General features: G+C 47.9%; 1 protein-coding gene across 6 annotated transcripts in view; it reads left to right on the top strand.

Moving 5' to 3' along the window:
* The first annotated feature begins 18,524 nt into the window (after positions 1-18,524).
* ELMO1 (engulfment and cell motility 1) overlaps positions 18,525-25,933 on the top strand; it is a 485,801-nt gene continuing 478,392 nt past the window's right edge. The window contains exon 1 of one of the 6 annotated variants that reach the window (XM_066239171.1): positions 18,525-18,676. In XM_066239171.1, the coding sequence (XP_066095268.1) occupies positions 18,584-18,676 (93 nt within the window). In that variant the 5' untranslated portion in view covers positions 18,525-18,583. The other 5 variants (XM_066239176.1, XM_066239180.1, XM_066239172.1 and 2 more) reach the window with 5 other exon arrangements.

The raw sequence follows: 25,933 nt of genomic DNA, 5'->3' as shown, positions 1-25,933 counted from the left end.
CTATCTCTAGGTGTCCAGTCCTTGGCCCTGTGGTGATTACTGGATTAAGTTAGGGGCCAGTATGAAAACTGGGCCCTGGCCGGTTGGCTCAGTGGTAGAGCATTGGCCTGGTGTGCAGGAGTCCCGGGTTCGATTCCCGGCCAGGACACACAGGAGAAGCGCCCATCTGCTTCTCCACCCCTCCCCCTCTCCTTCCTCTCTGTCTCTCTCTTCCCCTCCCGCAGCCAAGGCTCCATTTGAGCAAAGTTGGCCCAGGTGCTGAGGATAGCTCCATGGCCTCTGCCTCAGGCGCTAGAATGGCTCTGGTTGCAACAGAGCAATGCCCCAGATGGGCCAAGCATCACCCCCTGGTGGGCATGCTGGGTGGATCCCGGTCGGGCGCATGCCATAGTCTGTATGACTGCTTCCCCATTTCCGACTTCAGAAAAATACCGCCTGACCTGTGGTGGCGCAGTGGATAAAGCATCGACCTGGAAATGCTGAGGTCGCCGGTTCGAAACCCTGGGCTTGCCCGGTCAAGGCACATATGGGAGTTGATGCTTCCAGCTCCTCCCCCCTTCTCTCTCTCTCTCTCTCTCTCTCTCTCTCTCTCTCTCTTCTCTCTCTCTCCCTGTCTCTCTCCTTTCTAAAATGAATAAATAAAATTTTAAAAAAAATATTAAAAAAAAAAAGAAAAATACCAAAAAAAAAAAAAAAAAGAAAACTGGATTAAGGAGATGGTTGGAGATCAGGGCTCTTGATTGGTTAGTTTGCATTTGAAAGCCAGGATCCGGTGGCTTGCTGTTTACCCTCTCTATGAATTGACCAACCCTGGGAGGGGCAGCCCCCCCCCCCAGTTAGCAAGGCCCCACATGTCAAAGCATCAGAATGCAGAAATCAAAAAAAGATGTGGTGAATTAAATGAATTAAATAAGGGCACGCACGTGCATAGATCCAGTTTACTGGGTTAGTAAACCAAGCATTTCACTTGAGTTACCGAAAGGTCAGCCTACCTGTTGATTGAAAAACCTGGGAAAAGGGTCCCAAACAAAATGGGAATACAACTGCTGCTGTTGTCTGGGCCCAGCCTCACCCCGCCCTTGGGATCTGCCCTCTCCAAGTACTAAAGAAGAACGCTTCAGGAGAAGGAAGTCTTATGTTTTATCATTGACCGTTCACTGGTCATGACCCAGGGGAGGGCGGGATGGTTTAGGGCTGCGGAGGAGAACAGGGAGGTTTTCTTTCTATCTCAAGGTGAAAATCCAACCCAGGGCATCAACAGTAGAAGCTCTTATCACTCAGTAGAAGTTTTAAAGCCTTGGGGAAAAAATGGGTCTGCAGGAAATTACATTCCTGGAAGGAAAAAAAAGACATCAGACAATAGTTCCCAAGTGGCTCTTTCTAACATCCAAAAATAAAATAACAGATGAGCATGTCAGGGGAAGGGGGACATTCAACCACATCAACCACTGAGATTTTTCTCGCCATCTCTTAGTGGATGGAGTTTGGAGAATTCAAGCTAGCACCGAAGCTGAAGGAAATGGGTTGAAAAGTACAGCCGGGGGCTCAGGCAATGAATGCCACTTGGTCAGAAGGTGAGCGGAGCCGGCTTTCATCTTGATCTGTTTACACCCAGCTGGCTGACACCCGAGAAGAAGCTGTGAAGATCTGTCTCCCTCTGAGCTGGACAGGCAAGTAAAACACAACCCAAATGTGCTCGTTGGAAAAAAAAAAAAAGAATTACTGAGGGATAAGGAATGCCCAACACGGTGCTAACAACTTCAGAGGGAAGAAAAAAAAAACAAACCTCTCGAGCCTCTGCAATGGCTTTATTTCAGAAACCAAGGGAACATGTTAGAAACTGTCAACTTCAGCAGGGTGAGAGAAGATATAACCTTCAGGAAAAAAAGAAACAGAAAAGATATATAGAAACAGCCTGAGATGAAAAGGAAAATGGGTGAGATAGGGAAGGTATTCAAGAAAAGTAAAGATGGGAATCCTAGCAGGACCCAAAATCACAGCCGTTTCTGGGAAATGACAAAATGACCAATGCAGAAAATCCAGTCCAGAGGGCAAGAGTAAGAACTCTGTGCAGGAAAACAAAGAAAGAGAATAAAGGAATAATAGAAGAAAAAAAAAAAAAAAGAAGGAAGATAGTATCTGGCTAAGAACAGAGTCAGCTGAGTAATTTCGTGGTCTACCTGAAGAAGATAATAGAGAAGCAGGAGGGAGATTCAGGTGTAAATGTATAATGAAGCAAAAATATATCCAAGAGCAAGAAATACTGGGGGAGTTCAACTCCACGGGACTCGACACATTCCTGCAAAATTTAGATACATCCTGACAGAATAGTTGATCTACACGAACTACAAGAAAGAAAGCAGTAAGTCAGTATGCCAATAAGTGGGTTATCTGCAAAGGATAAAAATCATTCTGACTTCAAGCTCATGTGACAATACAAGAGAAAGACAAGACGTTGGCAGAGTTTTGAGGGACAAAATTGTTGCAAGAATTTTATCGCATGCGAGACGGTCTTCTTGCAGTGGGAAGTCAACATAAAAGCATTCCCAGATTTGAAAGAATTCTGAAAATTGGTTATTAGCTCTTTATCTTTTTTTTAAAAAAAGAGTCTATTCCATTTGAACGGGAAAGTGAAATAAATAACTAAAGACGGTAGATTTTATGGTGGTAAAAAGTCAGCCATGAATGACAGCCATCAACAGAAGCTATATATGACAAAAGAATAATATAATTCTGAAAATCTTAGTCTGAAACTTAAAATAATATTACCAAACCCAGGAATTATGGTGATTTTGATAAAAGGGAGGATTGTCAGTTCCACATTTTATATACAAAGGAGTCCAAAGACTGCTTTTCATTCTCGATTTTGATGTAAGATTACAGTTTTTAATACTTAACAGAACTTAAAAATAACCCACACCTACATAAAGTGCACAACATATAGCCTTCCAATCAATGGAGGTAGCCATTGATTGGTAGCCTCCCAATCAAAGATAACGGGACCCTTGTTTCAGTTTTAGTAATGCCTATTAAAATCTGTATGTCACATGGTGAGATGTATTTATTTTCTTAATGTCCAGTGTTTTCTCAAATAAACACATATTAATTTTAAATAGAAAACAAAGTTGATAAAGAGAAGCCTTTCATGTATTACTTGAAAATGATTTCGTTGGCATTTTCCAAGGAGTTTCTGTGCCCAGCACTCGTTTGCTCCTCACGGCTCAGCACGGGGACTCTCCTTGTGTGCAGACGCATTTGAACGTCCCTGAGGGAATGGGCTCAGTGCAATCTTCCAGTTGGATTTCGGGAAAATAGTCTTTTCTTTAAATCCTAGGATGGCAATTACTTGTGATTGGACAGTGGTCTGTTTCAGGTCCCCAGTTGTTTCTTTTTTTCTATTCCCACTACCTGGGCGGGAGCCGGAATGTGTGTTTGTCGCCCTGAAGTGAATTGGAATGGTCTGAATGAAATGATTAAGCCAGGTGGTGGTTGTGGTCATGGTGTTCATTCTCATCTTTGAACTCACAGACTTAGTTTTCTTTAGTTGCATCTCAGAGCCGTGTCAAACCATTTCTTCCTCCGTATTTTCCTGACGTTCACTCACACTTGCAAAGCCCAGAGGGCATTGGTGGCCATATATGCTTTTAATTACCAGTAGCTTAAATGAGCCGTAGTTGTGGCATTGCATTTTCTGCTTAATGTTAAAATCCTTTCTGTCGTCTGATTTTAATTTGATCTTGACTTTTCTTCTGCTGAGTTCCGTGGATGTGCAGGCTTTCCCCACTCTCCCTCCCCTCAGAGTCATACTCATCTGAAGTCAGGTGTCACCTCCTCCAGGAAGCTTCTCCTTCACATGTGAGTTTCTACCACACATTGTATGGTCATTATGATAAGGCTGATCAAGCAGGGCAGGGCTGTGTCTCCTTCATACCCAGTCCCAGGCTCAGAACACTGTGCCATGCATGTGCTCGATAAACCCGTGTGCCATGAGAGCCGACTGTGTGCCCAGCCCTCTATCAGCCTCCCAGGGTACCGCATCGGACAGATAATGAACGGTGGCCTGGTGCTGTCCACAAAGAGCTCCCAACCTTACCTAGTAAGATAAAGGTTACTTTAGGCAGAGCTGTGACCAAAATGAATGGCCTGATATACTTAGAGTGTGGGAAGATCTGCTTTCGATGGGTGGCCAAGGTACAGCTACTTGAGGGGAAACTAAGGCCAAGCTGTGAAGTACAAGAAGGAGCTAAACATGCGGAGAGTCGGGTCAGTACCTCCTAGACAGAGAAAAGTGCAAAGGTCCTGAGGAAACCGCAAATTTGCTTTGTCCCGTGAGGCTGAGACTCACTGATAAGGGAAAAGCATGGCGTGACTGGCAGTCATGGAGGCAGAAGATCCCAGAGAACACGAGCCAGGCAGTTAGTGGCGGTGGTGGGGGGGAGGGTATTTAATTAAGTTCATTAGCCATGAGTTCCCACTCACGAGTTTCACATAGGGAGCTGACATGACCTCTTTTCTAGTTTTGGAAGATCACCGTGGAAGTGGACCGGTGTGAGTCCCATTTTGGGTAGACAGTGTTGCCATTTACCGAGAAAGGAAGAAAGTGGAGCATAGGGCTGGGGAGGGGTTGGGTTCTAGGCCAGGTTTGCTTGGAAGCGGAAGAATAAAGTAGGCAGCTGGGTGTCATGGAAGTGTCTGGCTCAGAGATTTGATTTGGGACATAGTCACACAGACATGGTTTTGAGGCAATGGGATAGAAAGAGATTGTTCTGGAAGGATAGGCATAGGGCCCAGGCCAAGCCCCGAGGCAACCAAACATTTGGAGGTCAGACGGAAGAGGGAAACGAGCAAAAGGGGCCCAAGGAGGGGAGCCAGGGCTTGAAGTGTGACTTGAAGGAAAGCAGAGGGAGAGTGTTTCCGGGGGAGCCGAGAGCTCCCTGCGGGGAAGTCCCTGGGAGAGCCAGCCAATGAGGACGGAGTCCCCGCTGAGCTGGTAAACCCAGGGCAGGTGGCGGCCTCGGGGGAAAGCAGTGTCCACAGGTGGCAGACAGAGAAGTCAGACTGAGGATGGTAGAGGGGCTGGAGGGGAGGAGGGGGAGATGATGCTGGAGTCGGCTTTAGAGAGAGATTTCTCTGGGAAGGGCATCAGAGAAATCGCTGCCTGCCTATCTCTGTAAGACACACATTCAGGACATCAGATCTGAACGCACTATAATACTTGTTTCTCAAGACTGCCCAAGTAGAGAAAGAGTCAACTGATCACATAGCAATATTCATAATAAATTCTGACAGTTTGGAGAGACCTTCTGCTGATAAGATTTTGTTGTGGTTGTTCATTTCTGTACTACCCTACGATAGCTGAAATCTTAAAAGCAATTAAAAATGTTCAGTTGACCCTGGCCGGTTGGCTCAGCGGTAGAGCGTCGGCCTGGCGTGCGGGGGACCAGGGTTCGATTCCTGGCCAGGGCACATAGGAGAAGCGCCCATTTGCTTCTCCACCCCCCCCCCCTCCTTCCTCTCTGTCTCTCTCTTCCCCTCCTGCAGCCGAGGCTCCATTGGAGCAGAGATGGCCCGGGTGCTGGGGATGGCTCCTTGGCCTCTGCCCCAGGCGCTAGAGTGGCTCTGGTCGCCGCAGAGCGACGCCCCAGAGGGGCAGAGCATCGCCCCCTGGTGGGCAGAGCGTCGCCCCTGGTGGGCGTGCCGGGTGGATCCCGGTTGGGCGCATGCGGGAGTCTGTCTGACTGTCTCTCCCCGTTTCCAGCTTCAGAAAAATACAAAAAAAAAATGTTTAGTTGAAACATACTATTTTATTCAATACTCATAACAAAGCGATGAGACAGTCGCTCTGACTATCCCATTTAATAGCTGAGGAATTCCACGTTCGGGAGAATTAAGAGGTTATAGCAGAGTACAGATGGTAAGAGGGAGGGGGCGGAATTGGAACCCCCGTGCCGATGACCTCAGAGTCTGTGTTCTCAACCTTTGCAAAACAAGCGAAAAAGACAAGAAAGAAGGTGTTTGTGCCATAGAATAAACACTAGAGACTTAGCCATCCTTGCCCAAAGAAAAATGGTCTTTCTCAGTTTACTAATAATTTTGGTAGCAAGACAAGTGTCTGTCTGTGTTGAACGATCTTCAGCAGTAACTTAGATAATTCTGCCCGGAAGCTGAGAATCAATGCATGGAGGCCTTCGATGTGACACCCCCACCCCCGCATTTGTTAATGAGAGCAGGAAAGTGACTTAGGAAATGCCACCAGCTTCTCGCTTAAGTCTGGACTACTTAAGACTTAGTCTGAATAAGGTCTCTGACAATATGCCCCACACATTCATAAAGAAAGTGTCTGACTAAAAGTCATAGTATATGACTTAGTGTACTGAATGGATTTGTGATATTTTCACAAATATATCAACAGCACCTAAGCATCTGATTTTTTTTATGTTTTAAAAGTAGGTTCCCCAAACATTTGACTCACCAGGACCCTGCATTCCACCAGTGCTCAAGGCAACGTCCAGACAGGAAAATGGGCTCCTGCCTTGGGTGAAGAGGTCACCAGATGTGCACACGGAAAGAAAAGACAGCCCGGGAGCATAGGCATGCACAAGATGAATGGCCCTTTAAGACAGCCCACTTGTGTCTTCAAACCAATAGCTGCTCTATCCACTTAGGGCGCAAACCCAGCGAGACAACTCACGTCTACAGGAAGGTTTTTAAGGCAGACAGTCCTTCAACCATCCGTGAGATTACTTATTTCATCAATGGTTTTAAGTTTTTCAAAGGCACCCAGCAAATTGAGAATGTGTGATAATCCTGGAAAGATGATTTCTTGGCCTCTGGGCCAAGGGCCATAGGAGTGATGGACGGTGCAAACAGCTGGGGAGAGGCTAGAAAAGAGAGGAGTGGCACAAGCATCAAAGACTCCCTGGTAAAAATGTAACAGCTTGTGTGTGTGTGTGTGTGTGTGTGTGTGTGCGCGCGCGCGCGTGCGCACAGGCAATTTTTAAAGGAAATATATGCCCATTGTTTAAATTATAAAGAAAAGAAGTCAAGCCAACACAAACCCCTCTCAGAGACCACTGATATTCCTGGGTATGCACTTATCCAGTGGAATTATAATGCACCGGCAAACATCTGTCTCTTCTTCATGCAGCGATACATTGTATTTCACACCAGATTATATCATTTCCAACACCGTTTAAAATCCTGCATCTATACAGGCCATGTTTAATGCTCCATTAGTTGGATGAACTATAGCTTGTTTAAGCATTGCCCCAATGGTGACCACAATTCTAGGCAACTTTTGATTGTTGCAGCTAATCAGAGAAGCTAGAGATAAATACACTTGTGTGTCAACCAACGCTGTCTTCATCTCTGATGGTTTTCTTAAGTGTACATTGCCAGAGGTGAGTGTAACTTCTGGATCAAAGAACATAAAAATTTGGGGGCTCTTGTCAAATCACTTTCCAGAAAAACGGTAGCAATATATTAAGTGTGCCTGTCTCACTAAACCCTGGACCACCATAATCATAACTTTAAACAATGCATGTTTATTAGTTTGATGAGTAAAACAATCACAATTATTTTGAATTTTTTGAATTCTTCATTTGAATTCCATTTAATGTTCCATATGCCACGAGCTTATTACTATAATCGCATCTGTTGCTATATCTCATTTATTCACTTTTTGGGGTTTTAGTGTTTTAGTGATGTGTTTGAATTTGTTGTGTAATGGGAATAGAACCCATTCTACATTCGTAGCAAATGTGTCCAGCTGTCTCCCTCCCTGGGGGGTTGGGAGTGCCTTTGGGAGGGCAGGGTTCAGGTGGGTGTGGAGTGTCCGGAGGCGTGTGCCACTCCTGTCCGATGGTGCTGATGGGTGGGCTGTTAGGGGCTCTGTGTGGCTCACACTTTGAATTATTGTTAGTATGACTGGAGGCTTAAGTCAGAGGCAAGTAACATAATCAGATCCACACTCCGGAAATAGTGAACCCGGCATATGGCTTGGCTGGACCAGAGGGAAGACTTTCTTACTCTGCTCCCAGACTACCAGAGCCTCCTCAGTGGTCGCCTGTCTTGGCCGGACACAACATTACGTTCCTCTATGTGGGTCTTGAAATATTTCAATTGAAATTAAAATATGGAGGCCCTGGCCAGTTGGCTTAGTGGTAGAGCGTCAGCCTGGTGTGCAGGAGTCGCGGGTTCAATTCCCGGCCAGGGCACACAGGAGAGGTGCCCATCTGCTTCTCCATCCCTCCCCCTCTCCTTCCTCTCTGTTTCTCTCTTCCCGTCCCACAGCCAAGGCTCCATTGGAGCAAAGTTGGCCCGGGTGCTGAGGACGGCTCTATGGCCTCTGCCTCAGGCACTAGAATGGCTCTGGTTGCAACAGAGCAACGTCCCAGATGGGCAGAGCATCGCCCCCTGGTGGGCGTGCCGGGTGGATCCTGGTTGGGCACATGTGGGAGTCTGTCTGACTGCCTCCCTGTTTCCAACTTCAGAAAAATACAAAAAAAATTAAAAGAAAAGAAAAGAAAATGGAGTCAAATGGGCTTTTCTTTCTCAGAGAAAGAAATAAAAGAGGTTGAGATGAGTGAAGATAGCAAAATACTGAAAGTGTTTTTTAGGCTGATGTGAAAGGGACACAGACTTTTCCTTTATTTATTTATTTATTTATTTTGCATTTTTCTAAGTGAGAAGGAGGGCAGGCCGGGGCAGCGGCAGACAGACTCCCGCATGCGCCCGACCGAGATCCACTCAGCATGCCCACCAGAGGGCGATGCTCTGCGCATCTGGGGCATTGCTCCATTGCAACCGGAGCCATGCTAGTGCCTGAGGCAGAGGCCATGGAGCCATCCTCAGTGCCCGGGCCAACTTTTCTCCCATGGAGCCTTGGCTGCCGGAGGGGAAAAGAGAGATAGAAAGAAAGGAGAGGGGCAAGGGGGAAGAAGCAGATGGGCACCTCTCTTGTGTGCCCTAACCAGGAATCGAACCCAGGACTTCCACACGCTGGGCAGATGCTCTACTGCTGATCCAACTGGCCAGGGCAACCTTTTCCTTTCTGATATACATGCCTGTTTAGTGAATATATTTGACCAAGTCCTGGAAATCACATAGAAAAGCAGGAGCAATAAAACCATAAGAGATAGGCTAGCCTGAGAGGAGAAGGCATTGGGTGGGTACTGGAGTTCGGAATTATTTGTTGACAATGGGTGACCTTTTAAAGTTTTAGATGTGAATAAAGTTGCTGATTGGGAATATTGGACGAAGAATGTACACAATGGATTGAAAAGAAGGAGAAGCAGGAAGATCAGTTACACATTTCTTGCTTTAGTGCAACATTTCCAGAGGGCTATTTGGTGATATGTAGCAATATCTGTGGTTGTCTGACCCAGTAATTTCACTCCTAGGAACTTGCTAAAGAAACAATAGGGAAAGTGTATAAGGTTGTATGTGCTAAGAAGTTCCTTGAATGGTCATTGATGAGGGAGAAAAATTTAAATACTAGCCATACAACAGTTCATAAGGTGAGATACTGTGAAAGGGTTACATGTCATGATGCAAACGTGTATTTGTTAGCCTTGAAATAGTTCCACTTTATATTTAAATGAAAGCAGAGGGTCAAAAAATGCACTTAAAAAAAGTGCCTCTTCCTTCATTTAATCATTACTATATATGGATTAATATACATATGATGATAAATATATCTATCTATGTATATCATCTCATCTTGGTAATGTCGGTAAGATCATCATCACAGCCATGGTTTCTAAAGCAAGCCTAATTTGGAAAAAATTTCACGGGATGAAATGGTCCAATTTCTCTCTTTTCTTCCCATAAGGAATGACGTAAAACGAGACAGGGGCCAGGGCTTGTGATCCACCATGGCACTCCGTAAGTCTGTGTCTTAAGCTAAATCAGTGCGGCTCTGTGTTCTGTGGGTTTGTGATGGATCGCAACGCACCACTTCTGTCCCATTGCAATGACGGCAAAGGCACTCTTCCCCAAAGAGGATCAAACCTCCAAAAGCCTGCAAACCTAAGCTTTCAGCAGTCCCCACCAGGGCAGCTCCATGCCCTGGGTCTCTGTGCTAGCAGGACAGTCATGCCTCTGGGGCAAGAGATCCGCTTTCCGCCCTTATCTGCCACTTTATATAAATATAATAGTTGTATCACTTTGGCAAGTCACTTAACCTCTTTGACTCCCTGTTTTATCTTTAAAATGGGGGAAATAAAAGATCTCTCCTTTAGTTGTTGTGGAATTGAACACAAATAAAAATCCTTCCTTTACTTAATTCTTCTCCTGTCCAGATGAGCTATTTTGGACGAAGAATATTAATACGTAGAGTAGTTTTTTATATATATATATCTTAATTCAAAGTAACAGGCTTACAGTACCTACTGCATAAAATGATGAAATGTTTTCCCCCAAATATCACAAAACTTTCATGTTTTTAAGTGCATATACCAATTAAAGAAGATCTCACCTCAATTATGAGTACCTTAAGTTCACATAATTACATTATTCAGGCAACCTGCCTCAGACTAATAATCAAATCCATACTGTGCTTCCAGAAAAGAAGGTCTGCCTTCTGCAGGTTCATCCAGAACACGTTGCTTCTGGAAACAAAGTGCTGTTCAAGGTGTTCACCTGCGTGCCTTTTACTTTCTGGACTCATGTTTCAAATACTGGACTCATCGTGGGAACGAATTCACGTGCTTGTGAGTGAGTACGTAATTACTGTTCTTGGTCATAAATAGTACTGTATAACATGAGACTTCTTTCAAATTTCATCCAAATGTTTAGCAAATCATTTTTTATGCAAAACTTAAGAACCTAATCAAGTCCAAAGACATATTTTTGAGTTTGTTTGTTTTACAGAGACAGAGAGGGATAGACAGGGACAGACAGATAGGAACGGAGAGAGATGAGAAGTATCAATCATTAGTTTTTCATTGTGACACCTTAGTTGTTCATTGATTGCTTTCTCATATGTGACTTGACCGTGGGCTTTCAGCAGACCGAGTAACCCCAGCGACCTTGGGTCCACGCTGGTGAGCTTTGCTCAAACCAGATGAGCCCGCGCTCAAGCTGGCGACCTCGAGGTCTCGAACCTGGGTCTTCCTCATCCCAGTCTACCCACTGCGCCACCGCCTGGTCAGGCCAAAGACATGTTTTTAAAAGTAAATTTATTGGGGTGACGTTGGTTAGTACAGTGATACAGGTTTCAAACTAACAATTCTGTGATACATCATGTGTAAATTGTATTGTGTGTTCACCACCCAAATTTAGATCTCCTTCCACCACCATATATCTAACCCTTGTTACCCTTTACTGCTCCAAAGCTTTAGAGATGTCAATCACTGATCTGAGCTCTGACACTCTGGCTTAGCGTTACCTTGTCTAGAAATCCATGTAAATGGACTCATAGGGCGTGTACTCTTTTCTGCCTTGCCTTTTATTTTTCTTCACCGTGAGTGATATTTATATCATTAGTTTATTTCTTTTTATGGCTGAGTGGTACCCGTTGTACAGCTATATCATTATTTATTCATTTATTTATTCATTTGCGGTTGGCCAGGTGGGTGGTTTCTAATCTTTAGCTATTAAGAATGACACAGCTACATAAATCGATGGAGGCAGTGTGTGAACGTGTATTTTCATTTCCCTTGAGTAAATGCCCTATTTATCATTGTGGAGACGGTGCCACAGGTATATCGTTTTGTCAAAAGTCATTGAAAACACAGTTAAAATTAGTACATTTGTCCTTAAGAGGATGACTGGATAAACACACTGTGGTCATCCATATTATGCAGTGTGACTCAGAAATAAAGAAGGATGAACTATTGTACTAGTAACAATGTAGGAAAATTACAGGGAATCACGCTGAGTTGAAAAAAAAACCCACAAACCTTACCTTGAAGCTCACACACTGTATGATTGCATTAAAATGCCATATTGTTGGCCCTGGCCGGTTGGCTCAGTGGTAGAGCGTCGACCTGGAGTGCAGAAGTCCCGGGTTTGATTCCCGGCCAGGGCACACAGGAGAAGCACCCATCTGCTTCTCCACCCCTCCCCTCTCCTTCCTCTCTGTCTCTCTCTTCCCCTCCCGCAGCGAGGCTCCATTGGAGCAAAGATGGCCTGGGCACTGGGGATGGCTCCTTGGCCTCTGCCCCAGGCGCTAGAGTGGCTCTGGTTGCGGCAGAGCGACGCCCCGGAGGGGCAGAGCATCGCCCTCTGGTGGGCAGAGCGTCACCCCTGGTGGGCGTGCCGGGTGGATCCCGGTCGGGCGCATGCGGGAGTCTGTCTGACTGTCTCTCCCCGTTTCCAGCTTCAGAAAAATACAAAAAAAAAAAAAAAAGCCATATTGTTGAGAGAGTACTCGTGGCTACCAATCATATGTAACTGCAACATAAAGATATTTTCAGGCATCCAGTTTCTCAGCAAAGCTTACCTCCCATTCATACTTTTTGGGGAAAAAATGTTATTTGGTTTATGTATTTCAGTTAAAAAAATGGAAACTTAGAAAGCAGAAAACCAAGGTAGTCAAGAAACAGAGGATATAATTACAGGGAAATGGAAAGGAATTCTGAGGAAACAGTGAGGGAGAAGGCCATATCAGGGCAGAAACACCTAAGAGTCATAGAGAATGTCTTCAAGAGTAAGGTGGATTCCATTTATAAGGACACGAAAGACTTTCACGTGCTTTGGCAATGTGAAACTGCAAGGAGGGGAAAAAACACTAAGATAGACATTGTGTCTCCACGGAGGAGGACACTTGGTACCTTGGTCCTGAGTGGGGAGGAATCTGGGCGGGGCACACAGCATCTACTACAGGTAATTATGAAAAGGGGCCAGTTAGGGAATCTGGAAATTGACATTCTGACCATGAAAGAAACCTAAGTAAATAGGAAGAATGAACAAAGCTGAAGACGGAGCTGGTGAGCTGGAAGACTGAGCCAGGAGACCGAGCCTGAGAACAAATCACTTCTCTGTGAGCCTCCCTGACTGGGGTGAATAACTGTGGCTTCTACCCGCCCTTTTCTCCTTTGTAACGTTTCTGCTTCTCCGGGTCTCCCCGTCCCTGGCTGATGGGTGACCATCATCTCTAGCTTTTGTTTCCACAGTAACTCCCTGTTTGTTCTTCCCATGTGCATTTTTGTCCCCTCTGTAATTCATTCTCTGTTTAATAGGATGAACTTAAAAAACAAACAAACAAAAACTAACCATGACAATCTCTTGCTGAAAATATTTCACTCGGAAAACAAAACAAAGCAGAACAAAAGACAAAAAAAAATGTTTTGGCACCTTCCAATTATTTTTCATATATCCATATATTAAACTCTGTGATATGACTCTCAGGGCTCCCAAATTTCACCTCCTTCCCACTACTCTTATTCTCAATTTTGATATCCTCACACTTTTCAGTCAGATGGACCTTTTAAGTTTCCTTCTACTTTATGATTTCTACAAACAGCTTTTTTCCCTTTCTCTCTCTCTCTCACTCTCTCTTGGCCTAGAATCCTTCCTCATTATCTAGTCCACTTTCTTTTCCCCCTTTTGTCCTGGCTAATAATAATACATCCTCTCCCCTCAGGTCTCAGCGCAAGCAGAACTTGCCCTGGAGGCTCAGACAGGGGATGTTCGCATCCCTGCTTTTCCATATTGTCCTGCAGCCTCCTGACGTTCCTGTGTTCAAGTCTGTCTTCCTAACTAGAAAGGAGGTACCAGGAGGGGGCGCCCGTGTTCCTCCCACTCCACCATTGTAGCCTCCTTTCCCCTCACAGTGGCTCACATTTAAAGGCATTAGATGCACATCGAATTAATGAGTGATTGACAGAAAGGGTGCCCTGGCAACCAGTCTCCCTTGTCACTCTGATTGTCTGCGGGCTGCCCAGACCTTGTTATCTCTGGTACAGCTACTTTCTCTGCCCTCTGAGTTGTCTGAAGTCTGGAGTCAAGCCAACATGAGCCTGATTCTAAGACAGGAAAAGAGAATAAATTCTTCAAGCAACCGCTCAAGGAAGTGGAGGCAGATGGGGAGCAGAATTCTGAAACAAATTACTAAATGCATTATTAAATGCACAAGGCCCCGTTTGGAGACCAATTAGTGTTTTATTTTTCTTTTCTTTTTAATGAATTAGAAATGAATATTTGTGATCACTTAAAAGACAAAGGTTGATCAACGTGAGTCGTCATTAAAAAATAACAGGCTAATTTTTGCCTTTTGGGGTCTCGTGGTGACGTTTTGGTCACCATCCACTCACCCCTCCCAGCTTGGATTCTGTACATGTAAAGAAGGATGCAATTACAGGAAACACAAGATCAAGGTATGAAAATCTTGGAAAGTCCCCCAAACACCCGTCCATCTGTCAACAGTGCAAAGCTGTCTTGTCGGCGTGGTCTAGCCAATCCGTTTAGAGTGGAGGCTTCGGGGAGTTCTGTTGTCTCTCCAGTTCTTTCCCTCCTGCCCGGCCTGAAGCAGAGAAGGGTGGTCCTGCAGAGGAGAGCGTGAGCCCCCTTCCCCACCCCTGAGACATAGACGAGGTGGGCTTGTCAGCAGACGCTAAGCCCAGCCCAGGTGTGCTTACTGTCGGTGCCAGCGCAGGGCTGCTCCTGGACTCTGTCCCCACCCTGCCTTACCTCCAGTGGCCCTCCTTTCTAATACAGTGTGGTCTAAAGAGCTCCAGCTCTGTCCAGGAGCTGAAATAAAATCAGAGCAGTAATACTAGTCTTTCCCTCCCCTATGGCTACAAACTCCTATGTAGGAAAACTTCTATGTAAAAAAAGAAAAAAAATTTTGAACTTTTTGGACTCTGTGAACACGATTTGTTGATTAGAAGATGGATGTAGATAATATAAGGTAACATTTATCAACTGCTTCTATATGCCAGGCCCTGTTCCAAAAACTTTAATGTATTAACTCAGTTAGTCCTTGTTCAGCCCTTCCCGGGAGGTATGGCTTTAATCGTGAGCGTTGTCACTGGCATGGGGTGATGACTGCAGTCCACGGCAATGCTGGGCTGTACCCAACAAGCAAGTCCAGAGGTGGAACCCTTCCATGTGACAACACCACTCTACTGTGCCCACTGCAGACCCCCAGCTGAGCCCAGGGTGAAGGTGGATTCCTCTAGCAGGGGTCCCCAAACTTTTTACACAGGGGGCCAGTTCACTGTCCCTCAGAGTGTTGGAGGGCCGGACTATAAAAAAAACTATGAACAAATCCCTATGCACACTGCACATATCTTATTTTAAAGTAAAAAAAAACAAAACAGGAACAAGTACAATATTTAAAATAAAGAACAAGTAAATTTAAATCAACAAACTGACCAGTATTTCAATGGGAACTATGTTCCTCTCACTGACCACCAATGAAAGAGGTGCCCCTTCCGGAAGTGCGGTGGGGGCCGGATAAATGGCCTCAGGGGGCCGCATGCGGCCCGTGGGCCGTAATTTGGGGACCCCTGCTCTAAGGTATCTGATATCTCTAAGATGTCTTGATGAAAACAACAGAACAATAAGGCTTGGCAACTCTACAGTTCAGAGGGTTATTTTTATTTATTTATTTTTTTTGTATTTTTCTGAAGCTGGAAACGGGGAGAGACAGTCAGACAGACTCCCGCATGCGCCCGACCGGGATCCACCCAGCATGCCCACCAGGGGGCGATGCTCTACCCCTCCGGGGCTTCGCTCTGTTGCGACCAGAGCCATTCTAGCGCCTGGGGCAGAGGCCAAGGAGCCATCCCCAGCGCCTGCGCCATCTTTTCTCCGATGGAGCCTCGCTGTGGGAGGGGAAGAGAGAGACAGAGAGGAAGGAGAGGGGGAGGGGTGGAGAAGCAGATGGGCACTTCTCCTGTGTGCCCTGGTCGGGAATCAAACCCGGGACTTCTGCATGCCAGGCCAACGTTCTACCACTGAGCCAACCGGCCAGGGCCTCAGAGGGTTATAAGGAACTGAATGAACCCAACAGAACAAATCCAAAGAAGGCTGATCCCCACGACAGAAGGAACCCCGTAGTGAGATGAGTGGATGCCTGACTCAAATCTAGAGACTCAGAGAAGATGGACCAGTGGCTTTGGTCCCAGAGACCTACCCCGTAAGCACAGATATAGCCTAACAGTAACATAGGAAAGAATTTCCAATCTTAGGTTGTATTATTTTTAAAAATTGACAAGAGCTCAGGCTAATTGATTGTATCATTAATTAATTTACATGACAAGTAAACTTTTGAAAAGGCAGAGACAGTTGTCATTTAAGGGCAGCGTGGCAAAGATGAGAGAGATTCGAAACCATGTCACGTGAAGATAAGTTAGAGTAACTGAGAGTGTTTACTCCCCAGAAGAGAATGTTTAGATAGAATGAGTGGGCTATCTTCAAATGACGGGTTATCTCTTGGAGGAAGGATGTGACTTACTCCATGTTGGCTGCAGAGGGCAGAGCTGGGAGCAGAGGTGACAGGGAGGTGGGTTTGTCTCATTCTGTGCAAGGAATGGACACAGAGTCCCCTATATACTCTTGGGACAGTTATGGCAGCTAATAGGAACTGAGCGCTCATGTGTCTGCACTAAAACTAACGTCTTCGTATGTCAGCTAGAAAGTTGTGGCTCAAATTCATACTTGTCACTAAAGTGTTTCAGCATCATTAGTGAAGGATCCTTTTACCAACTGCTTATTAAATTACCTCATGTGATAGTTGCCCTGTTGACTGTTATTATACCATTACTGTTGTGTAGATGAGAAAATAGAGAATTTAAATTACTTTCCTGAAATCATCCTGCTTTAAGTTATTGGCTTATAACGATGTGTACCCAAGTATTCCTGCTACTAATACTTCCTCCCAAGGTTATACATGTAATAAGGGGTCGGACCCAAGCTGTTCATTAGAAATATAATGAAAGCCGTACACGCAATCTTACTTTTTCTGATAGCCACATTAAGAATCTAAAAAGAAACCAGTGGCCCTGGCTGGTTGGCTCAGTGGTAGAGCGTCGGCCTGGCGTGCGGGAGTCCCGGGTTCGATTCCCGGCCAGGGCACACAGGAGAAGCGCCCATCTGCTTCTCCACCCCTCCCCCTCTCCTTTCTCTCTGTCTCTCTCTTCCCCTCCCACAGCCAAGGCTCCATTGGAGCAAAGTTTGCCAGGGCGCTGAGGATGGCTCTGTGGCCTCTGCCTCAGGCACTAGAATGGCTCTGGTTGCAGCAGAGCGATGCCCCAGATGGGCAGAACATCGCCCCTTGGTGGGCATGCTGGGTGGATCCCGGTCGGGCGCATGCTGGAGTCTGTCTGACTGCCTCCCCATTTCCAGTGTCAGAAAAATATAAATAAATAAATAAATAAAAAGAAACCAGTGGAATTATTTTGAGTTTGTGTGTGTATGTGTATAGTTTTTTATATGTGACATATATAGATCGATATATAGTATAAATGTATATCTTAACCCAATTGATATATATACAATATAAACTATTATCATCCATGGAAATGATATAATCAACACCAAAATTATTAACAAGCTCCTTTACAGTCTGTTTTTCACACTCAGTCTGTTTTCCACCGGCTGGACATCTCAGGACTAGCCACACTTCCAGTGGTCAGTAGTTGCTCAGCACCCTTGGCTGCTATGAGCAGCCAGCACAGGGCTATGACTTCAGTCTGGGGAGGAGGGGTGGACTGAATTTTTAAAGGAGCTTTGCTTTCCACCTTTGATTCTAATCCCTCTCTGTCCCCAAGGTACCTCCTCTGGCAATTTGAAGGGGATGCTTTGCGTTTTCTGGCAATGCCAATGTAGATATTTCTGAATTTGGGGAGCACAGGTGCTGCTCCTGCAACTTCCAGTGACTGCCATTTTCCTCCTGGCAGCTAAACTGGGAGTGAACGTGTTTGATTTCTGCTTTGAAAATGACTAAAGTAGGTTGCATGAACTAAATAAGGTACTCTAAATACCAAACTGGGGGGAGAACATCTTGCTTTAGGCAAACTTATGCAAAATTAGGAAGTCTTTGGATTAACTGACCAGAAATAAATCCTGAAGTCCATAAATGCCTAGGTGAGTGTTAGGGGAAGGCAATGTTCCCTAGTTATTTTTGCCCGCTGCCCAAGGGTAGAGGCAGAGCGTCAAAACAAACACATCAGCCTCTTAAAGTAGCTTTAAAACAACCCACCCCAAGTTCCTCTCAAAATTCCGAACCAGTTGTCAAAATAAAGCCTTGTAGAAAGAGGCCACTAGCTCTCGACCTCTTGGAGGCGGCGCTATGAGGCGATGGAGTTAATTAGTGCCTGCAAAACGCCGAGCGCGAGCTCGTCCGAGAAGTTAGGCTTACACGTATTATTTATAGCAGATCTGAAGCGTGCAGGGTGTTCGACATTTTTTTAATTTTTTAAGTAGAGGGACTTCAAAAAGTCGTGGGCACTGCCCTTCCCTGTTCCCCACCCCCACCCCACCCAGCAAAGTGCAGTGGGCAGGCACCTGGGCGCGCGCAGGGGGCGAGCGAGCGAACTACGCGTGTCCAGGCGCAGGTGCCGGGGGTGGCGGCGGCCACTCCGCAGCGTCCGCCCGGAGGAGAGTTCGCGGCTGATCTCGGGATGCCTTGCAGATGCACAATGTGTCTCTGGCCAGCAGGAGGAAGGAAGAGGAAGTGAGAGCAGCGGCAGCCGGCAGCGCGGCAGCCGGCCGAGCCGAGCCGAGTGTAAGTGCGTGTGCTCCAGCGAGCGCCAGCGGCCGAGGATGGGCACGGGATAGAGGCAGACCACCCACACCGCCGCGGCCAGAGCAGGGCCACAGAGCCTCCTGCCCGCCATCGATGGTCTCCGGTCGCCAGAGCTGTGTTCGCGGAGAACCCTCGCCGCCACAGCCGCTGTCCGGCGACCCCGGGCAGGTTCGTAAAGTTTCCTGGGCTGGCGCCGCGCCCCGACTCGCTGACCTCAGTGCGACCAGGAAGGGGAGAGGTAGGGCTGGGTCAAGGAGGAGGCGTCCTGCTCTAGGGGGGACTCTGGTCGCCACGGAGACACTTTTGTTTCCTCCCCGGGGGCGCCGCGCTCGGGGCGGGGGTGGCCGCGGCGCTCTGCGCTCTGCGGGGTGAAGGCTGCGGGCGCGCTGGGACGCTCCGCAGTTGGGGAAGTCTGGACAGAGAGGGGCGGGGGCGGGGGGAGTAGGCGCGGAGGGAGGGGGCCCGGGGATGGAGCGCAGAGCCTGGGGCCCGAGAACCCGCAGAGATAGATGTTCGGCCATGACCGGCTGGAGGGGGCCGCCGAAGCATTGCGCTGCTTGCGTCCGGGGATTGGGGACAAGGAGGAGTGTGGGGCTGGGGGCTTGGAGACCCGAGAGGCTGCGCCGGAGGAGGAACTGGCGGCTCGGACTCCCGGCTTTTCTCGGGCACTGGCAGATGGGAGGGAATCCCCCAGCGACCGCGCTCCTGGGAGTGGGCGGTGATGGGCTGAAGAGCGATGGAGGGCCTGGAGGGACGGGAGTGGGTGGGTGGTCGGGGCAGCTGGTAGCCCCGGGGACCACCATTAATTAGTAAATACCCGCCTCTCAGGACGCGCTGAAGTCCCCACTGGGACTGGGAAAGACGATGGGGGGCTTTGATGGGAGAGACCAGCCTGGGAGAGGGGGCGCACCCGGAGCGCCTTCAGCGAAGGGGGCAGCGGAGCCCTGGGCCCTGAAATCGGAGCGGAGAGGGGCGGCAGAAATCGCAAGAGTAGCTTTGAGGAAGAGGAAATACAGAACTCAGCCGGCCCAGGGGGTGCGCGCGGCGTGTGTTTGGGATTGGGAAGTCCGCGTTGTGCCGCGGGCACGCGCGAGGGCGGGGAGTGTGTGTGTGTGTGTGTGTGTGTGCGCGCGCGTGCGCGCGTGCACGCGCGTGATTGTGTGACCGCGAGGGGCTCCGGAGATGGGGACTCCCCGCAGAGTGACCCTCTCCCTCCTGGTGGCCTTTTGAAGTTGGCAGCTTCTGGCAGGGGTTGTTGATGTTAGGACCTTTGCTGACCTAAAGCCTGTGGGCTTTGCCCCCAGTGGTGACCCGGCTCTGGGGGCCACTGCTTCTAACACCATTAGCCATGAATGATATGGACCTAATTCATTACATTCGAGATATTAGAGAGCCTAGGACAAGGGTTTCTGCCTCAGGAGGGGCCGGGAGCTCCTCATTTAGGGGCACCAGTGACTTGGGGGTGGGCAGCAGTGAAATTAGTCCTGTCTATAAAGTTTAAGTAATTAGCCACCTGTATTAATGTAACAGCTCTTTGAGGGTAACTTTGGGATCTGGAGGGACTTGCAGATGGAAGAGGTTGGCTGGCAGTAGCTGTTGTGAAGGGCTCCGTCTGGTCCTGATTTCCTCTGAGCTCTCCTCCATACCTACATCCAAGGTTGTTTCAATGATGACTGCCCCCCAGTACACAGAACTGGTAAATCAGAAGGGCAGACCACCGCCTCTCATTTAGCCGCCTTTCCTTAGAGCTGAGTTTCTGAACCTCCGGTCTTGACTGTGGTACATTTCCTATCTCTTAAGGGCTGTGGTTAAATATGCATGTTGCCTTCTTTCCTACTACGTCTATTACTCAAAAAACAAAACAAAACAAAACAAAACAAAAAACCCGTGTATTTTAAATGAGATGTACTGATTGTCTGCTTGGGAAATTGTGAAGGAATGACCGGAGTATTGGAACTCTGCAGGGAGGAGGGTGTCAGGAGGGAAGGGGCCTGGAGAAGGTGCTTGGTAGGTGTCAGGGAGGAGCAGGCCCGAAGGCCTGCCCAGAACTGGGTCTGGTGGGACTGAGGGCCACCCAGGGTGGGTGGTCCTATTGATGGCCATGTCCACCATTCCCGCTTCCCATGTCTCATCTCCCACCCTTCTTAACTGCAGCCACTCTGACTGCCTCACATTCCTGTTTTTCTCCAAGCTCTCTCCCCAGGGCCTTTGCACATGTTATTCCTTTAGCACCGGGAGCTTTTCCCTCCATGGCTCATTGCCTGGCTTCCTTTCGGTCTCTACCCAGTTGTCAGCTTACAGGAGGCTTTTCCAGAATACCTCCTATAAAACAGCAACTTGACACTCCCTGGTCCTCTTAAGTTAGTCAGTTTTTTCCCCCCTTAGTACTTAATACCCCATGACATTATATGTTGATTTGTTTGTCTGATTATTATGTAGCTCCCATTAGATGAAAGTCCCATGCGGCCAAGGGCCTTGTCTTGTATACAGCTCTAGAACCTAGACTGATTCCCAGAACGGTAGGTTCTCAGTAAACACTTCGTGTGATGAACTGAATCAGAGATACCTATTATGGGAGAGGCTCACCAGGAAACTATACCAGCAAAATATCAGCGGTGAGGAAGAAGCCCTGGTAACAGACTTTGGCTTTTTCTCCTGTGTGCTTTCCCCTGTGCCAGACCAGTTTCTGCCTTGAGTAGACCCTTCACATAGAATTTCAGCCTGAAGAGAAGAACAGAGAGGTGGTTCCTTGGAATAGTGGTGAACAGGTACAACACATAACCACTGCAGGTCTGGTGCTTGGTTTCGTCACTGTCCTTGGAGAACGTCTTTTCAAAGCGTGTGTTGCTTTAGCCAAAGAAATACTCCCCTTGGAAGGAGACTTATTTTGTGTTGCACTCTGCTCTCCCAGCAGGTGGAGGGGGTGGGTTAGAGGAGGAGAGGAGGAGGGAGGAGTGAGAGGGAGGAGGAAGGGAGAACTGGGGGGGGGGAAGGGGCAGGTTCAGGGGAGAGAAACACTTAGAAGAAAAATGAAAAAGAAGAAAACCGTTGAGAGGCTTCTACAGTGCTGCTAACTCATAAGCATTTATTAAATTACATCGTTGAGATTGGACAATACTTAAGTGTTTCAAAGTAATTTGCCCGCTGTGGGTGTTTGGTGAGAATAGGTGGGGAGGTGGAGAAGTGCTTTGAAGAGAGGATGTGGCTGGGGGCGTGCCAAGGAGCCCTAGTGCACGCACATTCTGCTTATGTGATCGTCTTTCTTTACACGGGAAGTCTAGAGGTGACCCTTGCTGTGGAAGACTTGACCTGTCCAGATCTAGGACAGTAGCACCCTTCAGGTTTGTCACTGAAGCCTGCAAGCGCTGTTTGTTGGCCTGCAACCATCCAAGTGGATAGTTTGGCTTACAAGAGGTTTGTTCTGTTGGCGTTGGAAAAGGTGAGGAGTTCCGCCCCTTCCATACATCATAGAGCCTCGGTGTTTGCCCTAATTACGCACCTCCTGTTCTGCTCCCCCCCAGTCACTGGTCCAGTGTGTCTAAAGCCTAGGAGTGCAGTCCAGGTGGGGAGCATGGTATCCATTTATTAGGTCCAGACGAGCACTTTACAACACAAAAGTGAAGAGGCTACAATGGGAAATAGAGTGTGTTTTTTTTCCAGATACCATCGGATCTTAATGTCAAGAGTTCTTGCTTAATGCGGGTCATGATAAAAAAAAATCTGCATTCATAATTTTGAAGGCCCTAAGAAATCTACCTTTTTAACCAGTTTGCCAGAGATTCTAATGAAAGTGGTTCATAGCGCCACACTTTTAAGAAATACTTAGCAACAAATAGAAGAAGAAGGAGAGAAGGAGAAGAAGAAGAAGAGAGAAAGAAGAAGAAGGAAGAAAAAGGAAGAAAAAGAAGGAAGAAGAAGAAGGAAAAAGAAGAAAGAAAAAAGAAGAAGAAAAAATGCTTAACTGCCTCCCTCCCTTACGGAATGCACAAGGAGTTATTTCCAAATGTTGAATCAAGTGCAGTAAGATGCAGCAGCCGTTGACTTCACTGGAAACGTTACTGTTTCTAGAACTTGGTGGTGCGCCAGGCCTCGATGCTGCCTTTCCTGGCGAAGCTGGAGAGCCAAGCGGCGTGATTTTCACCGTAAGGATACGCAGAGGTAGAAGGTTTCATGGGTCAGAACTCGTGAGCCTTCCTTCGACTAAAAAGACCGATCCGCTCTTCTCTGGCCAACTTTTAATTCAGAGCTTTGGAGGTCTTTGGAACTTGGCTCAACTTTTCCTGTCATATTGTACAGCTGGTATTACCCCACTTGCATGCTGGTCATTACTCTCAGAGTTTCTCAAAGACGGTAGCAATCTCTTCTGGTGGCTGTCACATGGCTGCGCTACATAAGTAGATTAATCATGGTAGCTGACCTGGGCTCGAGACCGGCCAACCGAGGAGGAAGGAGGCTGAGAACTGCAGCACTGTCTTAAAGGGAAGGATTTTGAAGGCCAACCATCCAGGGGACAGAGCGTGGCTCCCGTGACATGTGGGTGGCCCGCGGGAGCATTTGAGTCTGCCAAGCGTGGCGTGTTTAGGCACGGCAAAGCCAGCCTGCATGCTCGGTGCAGACGCTGGTTGCAGCGTCCAGTTTTCAGGAAAACTGAGGTGGTCTGAGTGTTGACAATTGGAACTTAGTGATACTTGGCGGCCCTGAAGCGTGCAAAACACACGTATGATCCACGGTGAAGGCAACGTGTGACTTAGCACTGCGCTCTCTGAACTTGAACAGGATTCGTGCAGGGACAGTTTGAGTAGAGCTTCATCACGAGCCTAAGGTGGGTGACGAATCCACCTGGGAGAGGGGGACGCGAGGTGATCAAACAACTAAGCACAGCCACCGGCGGCGGAGTGCTGAGCGGAGAAATTAGTCACACGTATAAATAGAAGATGATTCTCAGTCAGTGCTCTCGGCACCCCCGTCCCCCTCCCCCAACCCTGATTTCTGGAATCCGAGCAAGATTATTATTGGAACCTCAACTGTAGGAATTGAGGCCACAGTCCTGGCTGTTTTCATTCTAACAATTAATGCGCAGAAAAAAACATTCCTCAATAGGAAGCACTGGAGAAGCTGTGACTTCTAGACTCCGGCATGCTCTGTGCTGGGTGTGTCGTACCTGCCAGATCAGGAGCAGTGGTTCAGGGATGCCATGATCAGCACTGCCCCGGGGGGCGTGGAGTCACAGTGCCCACGAGATGTTTTCTCCTTGTGCCGACGGCTGACACCATCCTCTTGGCATGCTGTTTGGAAATGGTGGGGAATAGCCAGTGTGGTCCTGTTACCCAATTTTGTGGATGTGGCTCGGAGGAATGAACCGTCACGGGGGTATTTGGGGAGGAGATCTGGGCCAACACCAGCTTCTCTGTTTACTCCTCAGTTTCTCTCCTGTGGATCGCGATTCCTGTGTTGATTACGTCTTCTTGTTAGTTTTCATGGCCTGCCCTGGTCAGAGGCCGGGACCCCCCCTGGTCAGAGGCCGGGACCCCCCCTGGTCAGAGGCCGGGACCCCCCCGTTGAGCTATGCTGCAGTGTGCCCAGGGGGTCCTTTCACTCCTGTATGCTGGAAGAAATGCCTGGGTTTTGATTGACGTGCCTGGGGTTGCCATGGCACCCAGGGACGTGTCCACCACCACTGAGGCCCAGTTTCTCAGAGCCGGTGCCCACCTGCCTTCGGATATCTCATCCCAAAGTTGACCTTCTGCGCCTTGAGAGCCAGTTGGCGCCTTCTCTCAGGGACAGCATGCCCATCACCCAAGCTCACGGTGATGAAGCATATACACAAAGATGCAGTTCATTAATCAAAAATGAGAATGCTGTTTGCCAAGGAAAATAGACACATACTCTTTAGCCAATACTTTTTTCTCTGTGGATGAGTCATGATTGAATGCACAAATATGGGACCGTTGAGGGGGGTGGGCGCCAACCAACTGGGGTGAGGGAATACATTAGCAGAGTGTTTTCTCACTGGCCAGAATGTTTGCTGCTTCCCCTGTCCAGAGATTGATACCAAGTCAGGGGGCCAGAGACCGGAGTCTTAAACCAGCATGGTTTCTCTCTCAGAAGATGCTGAGGCTACTGATTCTGTTCTTTTTCTGCTTGCAGGCTGTTGCCCATTTTATGCTGACCCTTTATTTCGGGCAGACTTAGTCTTACACGCAACATTTTTCACTTTGGGGGCTGGATATTTCTCTGCTGTGGGGGCCGTCCAGCACGTAGGATGCTTGTTAGCATCTCTGGCCTCTGCCCACTCGATGCCAGCGGCAGCACCCGGTTATGATAACTAGCAACGTCTGTAGACATTGCCAGTTGTTCTGGAGGTGAGGGCCGGTCGGTACGGGGCTCTCTCTCCTCCCCAGGGTGGGAACCACTTCTTCATTTTCTGGCTAAGTTCGACTGTCCTGTGCTCTCAGGCCAGACTTTTGCCAACAGTGATAAGTGCCCCAGCCTCCTGCTTACTGGTCCCTCCTTAGACTCGAACGTGGTACATCACAGATGGGTGGTCTCACCCTTTATGATTATTTCTTTCCTCTACTTCTCCAGATTTCCTCTCTAGCTTCCTTCCCTCCTATGTTGCACTTGTCTTCCTTCACCCAAACTGGTTTCAAGTTCTGATTCCATGTGTGTTTTTCCTGGTACCCTGTAGGCAAAGAAGAGCGCGCACCTAGTGGTTTTATGTCTCGGTTTCCTTACAAGGCCTTGCAGTCTGGCCGCTGCTCCTGCAGGAGCCATAACCCGTCCGGAAGGGGAATAAGATAAAGGCGGTGCGGCAGGTAGGTAACTGAGCTCAGCTTGGCTCCTTCAGAGGCCTCCGTCGGGAGATAGAGGCAGCGTCTACGCAGGAATGAATAAGCGGGGTGAAATGCGTCCTCCTCCGCTTGTGACATGCGCCTTGATTCGTAGGGTGGAATGGGTATTGATAGTCCATGGAGCGTGACCGGGACATGGTAGTGGGTCAGGGGAGAAGCTTGAAGGTAATGGGAAGTCCTTCCCACTCTGTCCCAATCTTGCCACACTTGTTTTCTTATGTAATTATCCGTCAGCCTTTTGTTTACCTGGCCCAGCGGCTGGGGAAGCAGGCAGAACAGCGTCTCCTGGCGTGAGCGATGGAACAGTACTCAGAGTGCCGGCGGCGTCCCCCTGAGAGGGCACGCCTCCTCCAGTCCCCTTCCGACCAGGGCAGCCCTCCGCCCT

Source organism: Saccopteryx bilineata, chromosome 7 (genome assembly GCF_036850765.1).
Source record: "Saccopteryx bilineata isolate mSacBil1 chromosome 7, mSacBil1_pri_phased_curated, whole genome shotgun sequence".
Lineage (NCBI taxonomy): Eukaryota > Metazoa > Chordata > Mammalia > Chiroptera > Emballonuridae > Saccopteryx > Saccopteryx bilineata.
The sequence above is the reverse complement of the archived record's forward strand: the minus strand, read 5'-3'. Positions and strand labels throughout refer to the sequence as shown.